General features: G+C 42.8%; 1 protein-coding gene across 7 annotated transcripts in view; it reads left to right on the top strand.

Annotated features, from left to right (window-relative positions):
• Positions 1-17,420, top strand: part of dock4b (dedicator of cytokinesis 4b) — a 96,601-nt gene that overhangs the window by 68,396 nt on the left and 10,785 nt on the right. For 4 of the 7 annotated variants that reach the window (XM_031865721.1, XM_031865720.1, XM_031865716.1 and 1 more), the window contains exons 33-48: positions 606-632; positions 1,054-1,149; positions 1,274-1,334; positions 2,151-2,244; positions 2,820-2,968; positions 4,422-4,508; positions 4,725-4,829; positions 5,119-5,260; positions 7,397-7,563; positions 9,421-9,507; positions 10,109-10,285; positions 12,952-13,035; positions 13,788-13,907; positions 14,202-14,323; positions 15,226-15,346; positions 16,371-16,452. In XM_031865721.1, the coding sequence (XP_031721581.1) occupies positions 606-632; positions 1,054-1,149; positions 1,274-1,334; positions 2,151-2,244; positions 2,820-2,968; positions 4,422-4,508; positions 4,725-4,829; positions 5,119-5,260; positions 7,397-7,563; positions 9,421-9,507; positions 10,109-10,285; positions 12,952-13,035; positions 13,788-13,907; positions 14,202-14,323; positions 15,226-15,346; positions 16,371-16,452 (1,721 nt within the window). The remainder of the gene's footprint in view (positions 1-605; positions 633-1,053; positions 1,150-1,273; positions 1,335-2,150; positions 2,245-2,819; positions 2,969-4,421; positions 4,509-4,724; positions 4,830-5,118; positions 5,261-7,396; positions 7,564-9,420; positions 9,508-10,108; positions 10,286-12,951; positions 13,036-13,787; positions 13,908-14,201; positions 14,324-15,225; positions 15,347-16,370; positions 16,453-17,420) is intronic. The other 3 variants (XM_031865719.1, XM_031865718.1, XM_031865717.1) reach the window with 2 other exon arrangements.

Raw genomic sequence — 17,420 nt, 5'->3', positions numbered from 1 at the left:
TGTGTGTGTGTGTGTGTGTGTGTGTGTGTGTGTGTGTGTGTATCCCTGCTTCATTTTTTGCCTGCTCATATTTTGTGTCCACCTTCACAAAGGAGTACTATACTTGGCCCTACATTTCAACGTAGCTGCCAAACAACATTATCTCAAGCCATCTCTTCTGGTTCACACACACACATTGTATGTTGAGCTTACTATCACATAGATGTGAATCAAATTGTCTTGATAAGGATTTTTATCAATATTCATCTCCTGTAGTTGTCCGGTTGTCTTTCATAGTCAATCATTCTCTTTCCCACCATATTTATGTGTGAAACATCACAGAACACAGAGTAATATCACTGCATATTCTGAAGATATGTCGAATCTATATTGTGCAATATGATGTAATTATGCATTAGGGATCATTATTATTTAAATGCAATTATTCAATGCTTATGTTTATGATTTTAGCCTACTTTTCTCTTTTCTTGCTTAAATGATTTAATGTTTTAGTTTGTTTTCCTCATACTAACCCCGCTAACCCCTTAACTAACCCGTGTGAGTGTGCGCTGATATTAATCATATTAATATTAATTTATTCCGCCTATGCTTCCCGCCTGGAGTAGAATTCCTCTGTTTGGTCCGTACCCTAGGTAAGACGCTCTCCTCTATGTTCTCTCTGTGTCGTCTGTGTGAGGGGGAACAGCGGGGAAGGGTGTAACTTCAAGCCAAAAGCTGTTTTAGCATTATTATTTGTCCGGTTGAGATAACAATCAATTACAAAAAATCTATTTCGGTGTCAAAACAGTATATCAGCTATTATGAATTTTCTTTTCTTTTTTTGCCACCGTGGGTATTTTATATGGTTAACTGCCACAGGCAGGCCAGTAAGCATAGGTGATACTGGTGTGACTGGGATTGATTTCGTCTTGGCTTCGCCTCCTTTTCTTTTTCTAGTAATTTCTTCTTCCCTCCCCCTCCCCCTCCACCACCTTTCCTTTCCCATTTCCTCTCTTTTTTTTTTTTAATCTCTTGTCTCTTTTGATCTCAACATCTCTGTATCTTGTCCTCCAGCCTGCTGAAGAAGATTGAGAGGGAGACCTGGAGGGAGAGCGGCATCTCTCTGATCGCTACCGTCACTCGCTTAATGGAGAGGTTGCTGGACTATAGGTGAAGAGTGCGCGCGTACACTCTCTGACACTTGCATACGTGCTTTATCAATTTGAATTAGTGATTATTATTATTTATTTTTTAATCATAGCTTTGCATGTCTTGCATGATGTTTCTATCACAGGGATTGTATGAAGCTGGGAGAAGTGGATGGAAAAAAGATTGGATGTACCGTCAGTTTACTGGTGAGTAGCGTCACCAAGAGTCGTCTAAATCTGCATAAGTTGGTATTGGCTGTTACAAAACCAGATCTTCAACATAATTGTTGTCTAAAGGCATCCTCTGGGGGACCAGACTAGCTGTTTGCACCCCGCTTCCACTTGTTATGTTAAGCTAGGATTAACCAACTCTTGGCAACAACAAAAATAAGTGTTTTTTATGGGGGTTTTTTAAGATATATTTGCATAAAGTTGAAGACTTTTTAATAATGGCTTGAGTTTTTTTCGTAGGTTTTCCATCCAAGTATTGGAGCAATCTTTATTTGCGCTGAAGAGAACAGAATATATGAGCATAGTAATCATACTTAATTTGTTTAATCTGCCCTAATGTGTTGCTATTAAGAGTCTTATGAAGTTCCACCCTTTTGTTGATTAAAAATCAAACTATGTGATATGTATACTAGTTGATTTCTTCAGTTCAGGTTGTTAAAGATCATTTTTATTGTTTTTTATAGTTGTGTGTTTTCTGTTTAATGGTGTGAAAAGTGTATTTCATGTCGTTGACTCACAGACATTACAAAACTCTATCGTTTCTATTGTCAAGCCCTTCTGCCTACTGGGTTTTCCTTACGTAACTGCAGCCATCTGTAAGAGTTCCCGGCTGTGTAGGCAGACGGATCAGAAGTCACTGCTATTCAGCAGCTGAAATATATTGTTGCACCGCCTCTACCATAGAACAATCTGTCACTTTTTAAAAGTGGATGTTCATCTCCAACTCTCTCTATAATTTTCTCAATCTCCTTTGTCTCTAAACATCACTGAACCACCTACTGCCCCCGCCAGAACTTCTACAAAACTGAGCTCAACAAAGAGGAGATGTACATCCGCTACATTCACAAACTGTACGACCTGCACTTTAAAGCACAAAACTACACAGGTACGTCTAAGGGAGCGACTCTAACATACAGTGTGTGTTTACATGTGATCCTGCTTTGACACACTATTGTGATCCTGCTGTATGTGGCAATTAGGGGAGACCCCGAATAGTCAAATATTTGACGATTAAGGAGCCTGATTCGACTATGTAGTGGCGGAAATAACGTATATGAAGAGGTCACTCCAGTCTGGCTATATGCTGAATGTCTGATTTTACGTAGAATTGCTTGGTGTCTCCCAATAAATCATGATATATTGCCTATTTTGGTGTTATTATCAGGCAATTAATTTAAATATTTAAAGATTAAAATGGATGTAAGATATTCTATTATGAAATAAATTCTATGACAAGTCAAGAGGACAACCTGCTAATTGGTGTTTGAGCTCTTTTTGTATGTAAAAGATGTCGATGATAGACGAGACTTGACATATCAGATTTGTAAATACTTAGTCGGGGAAACCCCACTTACTGTGCTGTCCTCTTGTTGTCCTGGCAGCACTGTACATCCTCATGTATGTCCTGAATAACATGCATATAATCTCCCGACTGTTTGTTTGTGTTTCTGTGTGCCACAGAGGCATCGTACACCCTGCTGCTGTACGACGAGTTACTGGAGTGGTCAGAAAGGCCGCTCAGAGAGTTCCTCAACTACCCCATGCAGAGCGAGTGGCAAAGAAAGGAGTATCTGCACCTCACTATCGTGCAGAACTTCGACAGGGGGAAGGTAAGCTTTCTCACTCTTCGAGCCCTTTTGTGGCACACTGAAGCATTTTTATGGGTACATAAAGACAGTTGCATGGAGCTTAAAGATATGTTGAAATCTACAAGCTAATATCCTCGAACACTTTTATGTAAATAAACGTCATGACAAAATGTAAAGCTCCGGCCTCCTTAATCAGATTTTGTATCGGAAAAATAAATCAAATAAGTTCTGTTTTTAGAAGATAGCAAAACGAAGAAACACTGCATGGCTTCTCATGTGTATTTTAATATATATATCCAATTCATACCTGGCACTGACAAAGAAGCACAGCCATATTATCAATGGTAATTTAGAATAAATACATACCAGCCATTAATACATGGAATGTAAGCTCATAAGCTTCAACATTAAATATTAATAGTGACGGATGGAAGATGGAGGGTGAGAGAACTGGAGTTCCCCCCCGCCTGTCATTCACATGAAATTAAATCCCCCTCATAAGAAGGCCGAGCTGTAGGCTGTACAGAGCTACAAAAATACATATCACTTGTGGTCAGAGATTTAATTTCTACCTGTAGTGAGCTGTGACAACGACTCGAGGCATCAACGCATCCTCGGTTTAATCAGACGAATCTCTGGCAGCTGTAATTAAAGCAGGATCCATATCGTCCCACAATATCCTACACAATATTCCTTTAAGACATATCGTGGGAGGCGATGGCTGCGAGAGTGACGGGTGAAGCGTGACTAGCATTGGCGGTGTTGCTTTTAGGCAGCTATTAAGAATGAACGGTGAGATTGGCAGCTTCAAGCGAGCTCAACGGGTTCAGGATGCAGCAGCATTTCAGAAGTGGTTCACAGGCTTTCTTTCTGCTACTCAAGGAAGGACATTTTTGTGACCTACTCCCACTACTCCTCTCTGCTGATTTTATCTCTTCATCCTAACTACCTTTGTCACAGTTCTATCCTCCCGGGGGGGGAAAGTGCCATTATGGAAACCCTCCAAAATCACACATAGGCACAAAAAAACCAACCCACATCAGCATTCCTTGATGAAATAAGATAACTCTACGGAATCATTAAAACGGCTCCACTCGTTACTCATAGTCCAATTTCCCTTCACTTTCACGAGCTCCGCCATCTGCCGGTTGCTGCTGCACGGGGATCAGGAGGCAGCGGGAAAGGAAAGCTTTTCACTTAATTAGCAAGATGGCTGGGTGCTGCGTGTATACCTGCATGAAGAGGTTAGATTTGACTCTCGATATTGTTGACTCAGCAGTGCCATCCGGTGGGGGGACTGCAGCCTAGCAGCACCACTGCAGAGCGACTTTCAATGAGCCCCTCTATTCATATTTACTCTGTCAATCAAATGGATAGGCATGAGCTTCCTTCATATTTTTTATATTTGCTTCCTTTTTTGAGACAGGACACAGTCAGCGTGAGGATGAATAAGTGTGTGTCTTTGTGTCTTCAGTGTTGGGAGAACGGCATTATCCTGTGCAGAGAGCTGGCTGACCAATATGAGTCTTACTACGACTACAGGAACTTGAGCAAGATGAGGGTGAGTTGTCCACAATGAACAAGATATAGAAGAAGCTTTGGTAGCTGAAGTCTTTACATGTGATGATGGGGTCATATAGGGAAAACTAGGAATGAGAAAGAAGTACTTTTATTCATATTGTGGACCTAATAATTCATCTATTATGCTTTTGTAAATGCACCAAACCCCTTATTGGTTGCACACCAAATCAGTATTGTCATTTATTTCCATTGACAGATGATGGAGGCCTCTCTGTATGACAAGATCATGGACCAGCAACGACTAGAACCTGAATTTTTCCGAGTGGGTTTCTATGGAAAGAAGTTTCCTTTCTTCTTACGGGTAAAGAAATCTCCATATTCCCTCTTTGTCAGTAACATTTTTGAATAGAGTCATACGTTTACCCTCTCCGAAGAAGAAAGAGACCTACAGGAAGAAATCACTTTTTCTTATGTAAGACTCCTCCAGTGTAAGGTGACATTCAGCCTCATTATTCAATGCCATTTAATGATGGAACAGATGTCCTTTGTGTGGTTTGCAGCTGGAAGCTGCAGTTGCAATGAGCGACCACTAGATGTCAAGCTAACCCCATGCTGCGCTCTGCTCTTCCCCCCCTTCCCTGTCTCTGCAGAATAAGGAGTTTGTGTGCCGCGGCCATGACTACGAGAGGCTGGAGGCTTTCCAACAGCGGATGCTCAACGAGTTCCCCCACGCCATCGCCATGCAGCATGTCAACCAGCCAGACCAGACCATATACCAGGCGGACGCACAGTGTATCCTTTCTGTAGACAGACGCGCATGCAAAATTCATCCGCAAGCGTGGACCCCCGCTGAGCAGAAACAAAATAAATGTGTGGAAATGCATGAATAAAATGGAAACAGCACAGGATTGATACACATGTGTGTGTGCACACACACACACACACACACACACACACACACACACACACACACACACGGAGGCTTCCACACAGCGTGGTTTGTGTTTACATCCATGCAATTACCTGTAATGAGGCACACACTATCCTATCTCTCGCAATCTCTTTCTTGTTAATATTACGTGCAGCATATCGAAATCTCATACAAGAAAGCACTGTCAAACGTGCAATGGACATGTTTTAAGCACAAAGGGCCGCATATCAAAAGGTTTTTTTTCTTCTTGCTGGCTATAATGAGAGAAGCTCTAAAATGATAGAAATCTTGATACGACAGTCATTGGGGTCCCTCAGTCATTTCATTGTGTGCAATAAGCTTAAGAGCAGCAGCGGGTGCCTCAAGGACTTTTTTACCTTGGGTTTTTTTCTGCCCTACCTTCTGATTTTTGGCAGTTATAGGAACATAAAGATACTAATTTTCAACTAAAGTTACAGTTCATACTCTCCTAAAAAAAGATGCTGTAATCGTACATATGCACTGTTTAATACAGAGGAATTCAACATTACAGCTTATGATACTAAAGATGACTTTAAGTAAGTCAGTATTAATAATGCAATGATTTACAAAACATGTCTCATATTTGCTCTTCATTATGAAAAAAACACGTCTTTTAAATGCAGTTCACAGTAACCGTTTATTGCAACAGTACACGTTTTATTTTGGCGGTGTGGCCCTGCTCATGTGATGCTCTGGAACAAACCTGAGCAGGCTTGTCACAGACATTGACACATATGATAGAAACGTATAGAATTTCCGAACAGACCTCAGCGCTGTTGCGTAGAGACTGAAAGAGCGCCAAACGTTTATTTCCGGACACGCATGATGGGAGGGGTGCATGGAACATGTGACTATGAAATTACTTCTGTGCCTGCTTAAAGTCCTGTGAGACTCTCGCACCTTTTGTTTGTGTTTGGCTTCATTTTGTGCCCCCAATTCTGAAACCAAACATGAAACCGACTCGCATTGAGAGCTGTGCTCTTCATTTCAAATTCAGCTGCACAATATGGAAGCCTTTTTTAATAATTCACCCTGATGTATGGGACAACTGTTGGCCTATATAGAGGGAGGAGCAGAGAAAAGCAAAGACTTAGTGGCATAATGACACAGTGACTCTAGAGAGCAACGCTACAAGAAAGCCAGATGGAGGACAGAGACATGTTTAAGACACTGCTATTTTTTGTTGTTGTTGTAATGTATGCATGTGATAGGTTTGCTTGTATGTGCTTCCCTTACTGAAAAGGACAGGCATCGTCTGACTGAATTAGGACACCGCTGTGTTATTCACACGCTAATCAATAGAGTCTCTGAGATCGTCCCCTCCCATCTGTACGCCCTTGTTGCAAACACTCATGCATATGAATGTATGTACATTAGCTGGCTCATGAGTGCAGGGGTTGCTTGTGATGAAGGTGAGCCCCGAGCAGCGCAGACAAACACTGCATCACTTCCTGCTCCTCTATTCTCCAGATTTCTTTTTCCTTAAGTATTTTATGTTTCTCAGTTTAGTTCTTCTCTTACTGTGTTCTTCTTTTGAGTGCACTGATTGTGTACAAGTGTGACCTATGTGGCGTATTTTAGCACTTATTGGTTGTGAAGAAACAGAATTTGCATTTTTAATTTTTAATTCTTATGCGTCATATTGTGAGGCATCCTTGGTTTAGGTCCAGGTATTGTTTTATTGGATATTTTGGCCCCTTATAATATATCCTTGGCAGGGTATTGTTTCCATATGGATGCAGATGAAAGTGTGTGTGACTAATGAAACAAAATATATTACAGGAAAGATGTACTTATCTCAAAGACGCATACTTAATCACTCTGTAAACCCCTGTGTGCGTGTGCGTGTGCGTGTGCGTCCGTGTCCTCTGTGTGATCTGCAATCGCCCATGTTCTTTCCGGTCACTGAAGGATTCTTGTGAGTTGTAGTCCGCAGCGCTTTCCCTTGCACTTTCCTTAACTTCCGGTGCTTCCAGACCTGCAGATCTATGCTGTAACCCCCATCCCAGAGAGTCAGGATGTTCTGCAGAGAGACGGAGTGCCTGACAACATCAAAAGCTTCTACAAGTTCAATCACATCTGGAGGTTCAGATATGACCGACCCTTTCACAAGGGCACCAAAGACAAGGAGAATGAATTTAAGGTACGGAGGGGAGAAAAACAAGGAATTCACTAGAAAGAAAGATGAGGATGGACATTGACACATAAAGCAGAAAAAGTAGACACACACACACACACACACACACACACATGGTGAGAGGGTAATGTGACACAGACATTTCTCTGCATTTGTGTAATTTCCTCCACTCTTCACTCCATGAATTTGTCAATTGTGCGGGACTATGAAAACGAGCTTTTAGATAATTAAATTGCAGCCTTTTACAGCTTGTGGAGTAGCTGCAAAATGTCATGTGCTAAGAACTTATGAGTAAGAAATCTAGGTTCTTTTGTTAAATTTCAGAATTTAAAATTATACATTGATGATCATTCGCATTTTTTCACAGCAAACCGAAGTGAAACAGCTTAATTTCCCTGCTTCTCTACCTTGTTCATGGAGCATAGGCTTCTTAAGTAGTGATAGTTTGACCCTGCGCCCACGTATGAGCCCGTATATAACGCATGTTTTATTCATCATGTGTCCCGTAACACTAATTATACTTAGGTTTTAGTCGGAATGAAGTCTCGGCAGCCTGATTCAGTCACACACGCAAACCCACACAGCTGCGCACACTCCAAACACATACTAACACACACGGCAAAGACCCTGATATTAGGCTCATAAATATTCAATATTAATACACACACGCACCATGGAGTCATTTCATCTCAGTTCCATCAAAGCTATTTGGTCAAATTGAATTACAATATCGCATTTCCATCAAGGCTGGATGTCTCATCTCTGGCCCTGAGGAACAGAATGTATGATACACTTCTGCATGGTGACGAGAGTGTGCAGCAGCCGGTTTGGTGTGATCAGCCGTAATAAAGTAGAAAAGAACGCCGTTTCAAGAAATCCAACATAGAAATTTCCATCTGCAAAAAAATACAATGTTTCCAAAAAGGTCGAGACTTTTCAACTTCCCGCTCTTAAACTGTAATGCATGGTTGTGTTTTCCAAGAGAGGTTCAGGTGGGTTTCTTAGCCTTAAAAAGCAGAAAATCAATAAAGGGCAGCCGGGTTGTGTAGTGAGTCGGAAGGCCCTTCGTCAGGTACACTGAGGACACTGGATCGATACCGCGTGTCAGCACTCATCTGCTCTGCTGGAGTGTCCTTGAGCAAAACACTGGGTTCTAAACTAAACTTATAATAAGTTAGTTTAGTGCTAGTTAGCAGATGCTAACATGCTAAACTAACATGGCAAAATGTTGTTGTTGATGTCAGCATTTAGCTCAAAGCACTGCTGTGCCTAAATACAGCCTCGTAGGGATTCTTAGTTCTGTTTATATTCAAAGTGAAAACTAATTCTTGACAAAAAAAAAGAGGAAATAAAGCTTGAGAAATTAAGTGAACCACGATTAAGATTTGATGATTGATTAGGTAATCTTTAAAATGTCAGTAATTGTTCAACTACTTTCTGTTGTTCCTGTCTCTAGATGTGTTTTCCAACAAACATAGTGTGAACGTTACTGCAGGTGCTCCCTCACGGCATGAATCCGTTATGTTAATAGCCTGCAGTGAATGCTGGGAGTTTTTATAGTTTACATGCTGTCAGAATAACCTTGCGGGGATGTTGGTTTATTGACGAGCATGCTGGCTGACGGGGTAAGTGGTGGAACATGAATGATGATATGAAATATAAGACGTGACATCTGACCTGCTCCTTCAAGTAGGTGTTTGGCAGCAGTACTCTACATGTTCCCCTCAAACCATGTATACGTAATTACATTTTGTGGTGTCTGCCGGAGATAGAGTGCATCAGGCATAAAAATAAAAAAAACCTATTGATTTTTGTGTGTGTTAAGCAATCAGCTAACGTCACAAGTACTGTGTGTTAATGCAGAGCCTGTGGGTGGAGAGGACAACCCTGACTCTGGTCCAGAGTCTACCGGGCATCTCCCGCTGGTTTGAAGTGGATAAGAGAGAGCTGGTGAGTGTGACCAACCTCTGATGAAATAACCATGAAGACATAACTGCAACACACAGGCATCTCACACAAGGGACACTGCAATACACTTTTATTTTGCAGGTTGCAATTTTCGAGTACTGCCAGCCAATACCCAAGTATTGATTTAAGTCGTTTCATTGAACAACAGCAATGACCTGGGTCATGACTTTCGGGCTATTGGACACATTTCATTTCCTCCATTGAATAGATTAGATGTCGTGCTAACAATCTAATTGCGTTGCTTTGATTGCCAACGTCCAGTTTTTAAAATATTTTTGTATCGGGGCATTTTACCAATACCTTTATTGGCAGGAGTGCATTGCTCCACGTAAATCCCCTCAAAAGCTTTCTGTCCTGGATCTTCTCTCTCAGAGCTCTCAGGAGTGGGAGGATTTTGAATGATATTTGTCCAGTGTATGCAAAGCATGACACAGTGTCCCTGTTGGTCTAAGCACATATTCTAGTGACTAGTGAAACGTAGTAGAGCATTTGGCAGCTAAAGATATGATTTTTCATATATTTCCCTCTGGAGTTGGTTATTACGATTTACAATTTATTTTATCTACGACATCCCCCTTCGCAGGTGGAGGTAAGCCCGCTGGAGAACGCCATCGAGGTGATCGAGAACAAGAACTTACAGCTGCGCACATTGATCACCCAGTGTCAGAGCCGGCAGATGCAGAACATCAACCCCCTCACCATGTGCCTCAACGGGGTCATCGACGCCGCTGTCAATGGAGGGCTGGCCCGCTACCAAGAGGTATGGATTGACGGATGGAGGATAAGCTTGGGGGGGTTTCTGACACCATTATGAGCGATGACATATGGCTTAATGATCCATGAAGGTGGGTTCTAGTGGAGGGACGCATGGACAGAGGGTTTTTTTGCAGAGTGGATGAACAGATGGATGGGTGGATACACGAATGGCACGGGTGAAGCAGGAGGGGTGGACGTTGGAAAATTAGATGGATGGGTAATGCAGGGATGGATGGGGGGGGTTTGGCTGATGGATGGATGCGGGGAGAAAGAGAGGTCAAGTCAGAATATGGCAGATTGAGGAGGGGAAGGAAGGAGTATAGCGAAATGAATGTCTAATAATGTCTGGATGAATGAGATGGGAGTGTTTATGCAGCTGCTATATTACATGCTGAAGTGGTAACAGACCGACACACAGATTGATGGAGAAAAACTGGAATGCGGTCAATCCCGTCGACAAACATTTGCATCTACTGCCGCTCCAATAGCTCCTTGACAGTAAATAATAGCAGGGTGACAATACAGTGCAATTTCATAACCAGGAGGAGCTCGATTGAAGAGAATGGCTTCTAGAAATGCTTTTTACCCTCAACAAACTCAGTGGACTCAGTGTCTTGCTCGTGTCGCATAGCAACCACCCTTTTCCACTGGGAGCGCGTTTGTGGGGGTTCATTTTTGTGTGTGTGTGTGTGTGTGTGTGTGTGGGCATTTACTGTATTTGTATGTGCGTGTGTTTGTGAGTGCATCTTGGGTTTGTGCAGAAGAGCGTGCTTCTGTGTAGAAGTAGCCTATTAAGGTTTGTAGGAAACTTGACAGGAGCTGCAAGGGTAGCTGAAGTGCTTTCCACCTTCACTGCCATTATTTTGTTAGAAAAATGACGGCATATTTCAATGATTATTGGCTTCCCGTGTACTTATAGAGCAGCCCTTCACTTTGATACACTGTTGGCAACATCATGCATTTATTTCTCTATATAATTGTATAATTGGCATTTCCCCGAGTAAAGATTGATCCCCAACTTTCCTTAATTTGTACTTTTATTTTATACACAATACAAAATATTTCCATTATTTATCATGAGGTGGACACAGACGGGGCTGCTGCTTCTGCAGCCGACACACAGCATTCCTTCATCTTTGCACAGCACCGCATGCAGCAGTGCCCTTACGGAGATACACGCCATGAATCAATTGATTTCCCCGCGTAATGCCGATCGACAGCTGCCGAGGTTTGCTCGGCTTACAAATGAAAGAGAGTTTGTCATTATTAATATTCAGATGTATTGCTTTAGTTTAAGTTGAAACCCTTGTGGGGGGGGAATGCCGTCTGATTTATCCCCGCCCCGCTTCCCCTTCGCACTCCATCTCTAATTGGACTTTTCTAATGATTAACTGAGCTACTCCTATGGCAAAGACTCACTCCCTGCAGCCCGACAAAAATTTTCCATCATTCGTAGGAAGCTTATTGATTTTTTTTTTTGCTGCCTTTTGCAAAGGTCCTTGGATGGAGTTTCCCTTCTCTCTTGTAAAACGACTGACTTGGCGCTGATAAAGACCGTGATAACATTTATGCAATAAAATAAAAGTTGTTTCTTTTCAATCCATTTTGCATGGTTTAATAAAAGAGTAACGTGCTATTATGAACAGTGCATACTAAAATAGGCTATCGTGATAAAGATGGCCATCCGGGGATGTTTGTCTGGAATAATAATTGTCCTCGTTTTTATTTTAGGATTTATAGTCTCATGCATTCATTGAAAGGCATCCTCGTTTGAGTGTGACACATTCAAAGCAGCATGGAGAATGTCTTCTCTTCAACTCTCATCTGTACCCGTCTCTTTGGAGATAAACAGCTGTGGGGAGAGGAACCGCCCTGATGTTTTTTTAGCGAACTCCCCCTTTTACCTTTCCGTCCCTTATTTTAGTGTGACTTTCCGTCTGTGGCAGATTCGAAAAGCAGGTTTTGGTGAGCCGGGCCTTTTCGCCGGCTCTGCCGTCTCTCCTCTTTGTGTACTCTGATGCAGATTGAAAAAAGGATTTAACATAATCTGTTGACGCATCACAAGTGTCGATGGCATTGTAAACAGCGACGGAGTGGCGTTTAATGTACGGGTGCCACAAAATCGGATCATTCAAAGCAGATCAGGCCGTTTCTCATCTTATCTGTTTCCCCTTGAAGTCGCCTTTTTTGAAGAGAATGTCTGGAGGAGCGAATAGGAAGCACACTCTCAAACCCATAATCAAGAAGTATGATGCTTCTGAAGAGAAACGATTTTTAGCAGGAAGCAGTTACACGAATGCACGCTTTTATAATTTGCCCCCTGAATCAAAGTGAAATCAATCCCTTGATCCCACCATTTGTCACAGTTTCTCTATTTTTAGCCACCGTGTGCTTTTATTCTGCTCCCTGAACTTGATTTTTGATATGACAACACAAAAACCCAGACAGGAGCACTACACCCCGTTTGAGCTGGATGTTTAGTTTACTCCGTTTGGATTTTGGCTCAGTTTGCTCGTGAATTGTTCTTCAAGGATTCAACAGAAATGTGTGGACACTAATTCACTGCGTCAGCCCAGCGGGTGTTCAGGTAGCACTGCAGCGCAGCAGAATGCCTGAGCGTCAGCTCCCGGTGTGCGCATAACAGATGCTCTGCATTTTGTCTCCGCTCAGGCCTTCTTCGTGAAGGACTATGTTATGAATCACCCCGAGGACGGCGAGAAGATCGGGCGACTGAGAGAACTCATGTTTGAACAGGTCTGTAATCAAAGACATGCACGTTAAGTTAAGTGTAGTGTAGGCATAATGTGCTTTTCAATGTTGAAGGACATGAACATGGTGATCAGGAATGGGCCACCTTCTATCAAACAGCGTGTTTGATAGAACTCAAGGTCCACTTACGTGCTGGTTCTGGAGCTTTCTCAATAAGGAGAACAAGCAAGGAAGTGGACCTAGCATTGCCAAACACAAACTGGGCAGATACGTGTGTCTGAGAGTTAAAAGAACATGGATTATAACGGCCAGTATTCATCATTAACATGTTCGTATACAAGAATTTATGATAGGGGTCCCTTACCACTGCTTATTCAAAAGACTGCAATTATTTGGTCCAGCTCTAATGATAATTATAATAATAATACATTTAATTTTAAAGTGCTTTTTTTAGACCCAAAGCGCCCTAGCTCTAGTACCTATATCAGGTGAGATTAGCTTGGCCTATCTCATTTTATTCACAAAGTTCTTAATTGTTTTTTTTTTGAAAAAGTCTCATAAATAATGGCCAAACAAAAACTCAACTCACAATTAAATGTGTTCAGTGGAAATTATTCCACTGAATTTGACAATTTGCAGACTAATTTTAACCAAGCGCCTCTGGAACAAATGAGCCAAATATTTTGCAATTTACGCAAGATGATTTACAGATGAATTAGGAGGAATAACGGCTCAGTTTATCTCTCAACTTGGTTGTTTTTAATATCCCGAGAAGTTAATCAGCTTTTGTTCTGCAGGCACACATTCTGGAGTACGGCCTCACTGTGCATGAGAAGTTTGTTCCCCAGGACATGAGACCTCTCCACAAGAAGTTAGTGGACCAGTTCCATCTGATGAAATCCAGTCTTGGCATACAGGTGAGCCGGGAAACAAGGCGACACTTCAGTACGTCTTTAACAGTCCCACTTGTGTTCAAGATTTCACTCAAATCATTTAACCTTTTGTGGAAGTGCACACTGTGTGGGACAAGAGATGACGACCGCTGTGTTGAGACTTTCGAGTGAACGGCCCCTTTAGTCCTCCGGGGAGAAAGCCACCCCTCATTACACATGCTTCCTTCTTCTGGTTTTGTGTACTTTATTGACATACCTCATGCTGGCATGAAGCATTTAATCATGTGCACTGCCTCTTCTCCAATTAAAAAACCCCAGGAGTTTCCGGCTTATGTGCGTGCAAGCCCAGTGCACTTCACCAACGGGAGCCCACGAACATGCAGGAACTCTGTGCCCAACATCATCAGCCCAGACGGTGGCAGAGGGGTTGCCAGGCGGAGGTGATGACCTCTTTTGTCTTCTTTTATTTTTTGTATTTTATTGATGTCATGTCTTTCTTTCTTTTGTCCTAGACATTTTAAAAAACACCCACAAAGCTCTTTTACTTCAGCATGAAGTTTCTCCTTCATATTTAGTGTGTTGCCCCTCTTTCTTCATCTTACTTCCTTCTTTTCACTTTTTTTATGTCCCCACCTCACCTCGAACACCACTCCCTGCGCCTTTGCTCTCTTCCCCCTTCTGATCTTTACCGGTGTGGCTCCATCTGGGCTTACAATAAGGGGGGGGGGTGCTGCCGGGCTGGCACCCACGGTGATATTTCTGTGTGGCTGCTGCCGAGCCGGCAGGCAAACTGTGTGTGTGTGTGTGTGTGTGTGTGTGTGTGTGTGTGAGAGTGTGTGTGAGAGTGAGTTTGATGTGTTCAGTGACCCTGCCACTCTGTCTACCTGCGACATTCTTCCTCCACAGTCTGATCCCAGGGGGTCAAAGCCACACATACAGACACACACATTACCCCAGTGGCATTTCACGTTTTACTTTTTGAGTTTTGATTTCTTTTTCGTTCTCTGTTTGGCAACACGAAAACAAGTTCCGCATTTTGGTGAGGACTCCTGTTGCTCCCTTCCTCTGAAAACCCCGTTGTGTTTGTTCTCTAACCTTTCTTTTACACTTGTGCCTGACAAGTGCTTGATGGAATGCTGTGATTGCTGCATCGATTATCTTCTCGGGATCTGACATTTTCTGTCCCCGTTTGTCTTTTTCCCTGCCTGCCTGCCCTTTTTTGTGTGCTGAATTTTTTGGTGAGTGAAACCTCTGAAAGCTAATGAAACAAAATACCACAACCCATGTCCCTTTTATTGAAAGCCACCATAAGCATCGCTCTCTGTCTTGCTGTCACCCTCAGCCTCCCCAGCTACCCTGCGGTGAACCGCTACTCCTCGTCCTCTCTGTCGTCTCAGGCCTCCAATGAAGTCAGCAACATCACAGGGCAATCAGAGAGTTCGGATGAAGTCTTCAACATGCAGGTAATCTCCCTCTCTCTCTCTCTCTCTCCCCGCAGATTTCAAGTGTAATACTTTTAAATCCTCCTCAGTCCGTTCAGCCCTCGTTTCTCTCCTCCTCTGACCCTTCCTCTCTGTCGTCTCCTCAGCTTTGTCCGGCCGAGCAAATTGTTGTGATTATCAACCCCAAAAAAAGGACACAGTGCTTTGTGTGGTCCGTCCAGGCAGCTTGCTGGAGTTTGGCAGTAATCTAAACTAGATTTGGCCCATTCAGAAAGCTGCTGACAACTCCTGGCAAGCGGTCTGAGCGCACCTGGCAGGCCTCGAATAACAGGACGCAGACACAAACACGAGAGGAAAAGTCCTGTTGTCGGGGGATCTGACTGAACCCATTGCGGTGTTATTTTTGAACTTCATAGCTGTTATTTTATAGATCAAGTACAAGTCACTGAACGATGATCTTACAGACAAGTATTGGTGCAGAATACTTCAAGTCACAAAGTGCATTAAGCTCTTAACCCCCACCCTTCTGGGGACATGCATTTTGAAGGTTTCAGTAGCGATAGATGGATAACAACAGTGTGTTTTTTTGTTTGTGTCTTATCCATTATTTATGCCACTCTCATGTCTGTACAGTAAATATTAGTAACACTTTCTACGACGTCCATGTCTACAATACATTATAACATACTTATAACCCGCTTATAGAACCATGTAATAATAGCTAGCACTCATACATATGCATATGCTTTATTATAGTATTCATAACAAATCATAAAGCAGTTTATAATGACTTATGATATATAATAATACTTTTCTTTCTTGCGTAGATTATGCAGTTATGAAGTATTCTAATACCTGACCTCATTATACAATGTTTTATAATGCGTTCGGAGTATTGTAATTTAGCATTATAAATATGAATGCTTCTAACTATAACTACACAGTTCTATCAGAACATCATAAACTATAAGTATGTTTATAATGCTCATGATGTTCTGGGTTCATGTTAGTGATGATGTCGTTGTTTTTGTCGTCCCACCTACAGCCCAGTCCGTCTACCTCAAGCCTCAGCTCCAACCACTCTGCCTCGCCCAATGTCACCAGCTCGGCCCCTTCCAGTGCCAGAGGTGAGACTGGCCCTCTACAGAAAGCATACTCATTTTACAATGTTATACACTGTAGGCTCACTGTAGCTGATATTTCACTCTGGAGTGACTCGCGCGGAGGCAGAAGACAGAAGAGGTTCAGCTGGATGCGCTGAACTTGGGGACCGAAACCTTTGACCTTTTTTTTTTTTTAGTGACACATTGTTCTCTCAAACCACCGCACAGCATCCTGTCTGGTGAGGTCAGCGAGGTTAGACGGCAGCCAGGGAACACGAGCAGGAGAGGATGATTGGGTCGAAGAGGAGAACGGGCGAGGGGAGCAGGGTTGAATGGAAAGTTGGGGGACTGAAAAATAGAGAGAATACAAAATGAGCTGGGATGAAAAATGAAACGGTGCTGGGACGTGGTGGTGACAAACGCTGTTGAAAGACACATGGGAGCCAGTGAGAATGCAAGACACAGCAAGAGAGAGTAAGAAATGATCAGAGCTCTGTGGGGTATCTCTCTTGGACCTCAACACTATCTCCAGTCCGGCCCGGGCCGTCCAAGCCTCCTCTTCAGAGTGTGAATATCTAACGCTTTCCCTGTCTGCCCTCTTATCTCGCTGTGTTCAAATGGGCAAACGTGTTCCTGCCTGATCCACATCATAAAGAGTAAGGATATATGAAGACGTTTATGGAAGCTTATACACTCCCCTTTGGCAGGCTGCAGGCAGCGGACGGTGCCCTTATGAAAGTGGCCTCTGTCTACCCATAAAGCCTGGAGAGAATTATTGCTTGTATGGTCTTATCTGAATGAGAGCCAGCGATGGGTATCTCATACTCGTATGATAGCCCTCCAAGTGCTATCGCATTCGCTAATGGATCAAGATCCCTACAGTAGCTAACACCAGATGAGGGGGAAGTGCTGTCAAAATGGTGCCAGCGAGTACTTTGCGCGCGCGTGTGTGTGTGTGTGTGTGTGTGTGTGTGTGTGTGTGTGTGTGTGTG

The sequence above is a fragment of the Anarrhichthys ocellatus genome, unplaced genomic scaffold (genome assembly GCF_004355925.1).
Source record: "Anarrhichthys ocellatus isolate YVR2014 unplaced genomic scaffold, GSC_Weel_1.0 scaffold33, whole genome shotgun sequence".
NCBI classification, from domain to species: Eukaryota; Metazoa; Chordata; class Actinopteri; order Perciformes; family Anarhichadidae; genus Anarrhichthys; species Anarrhichthys ocellatus.
The sequence above is the reverse complement of the archived record's forward strand: the minus strand, read 5'-3'. Positions and strand labels throughout refer to the sequence as shown.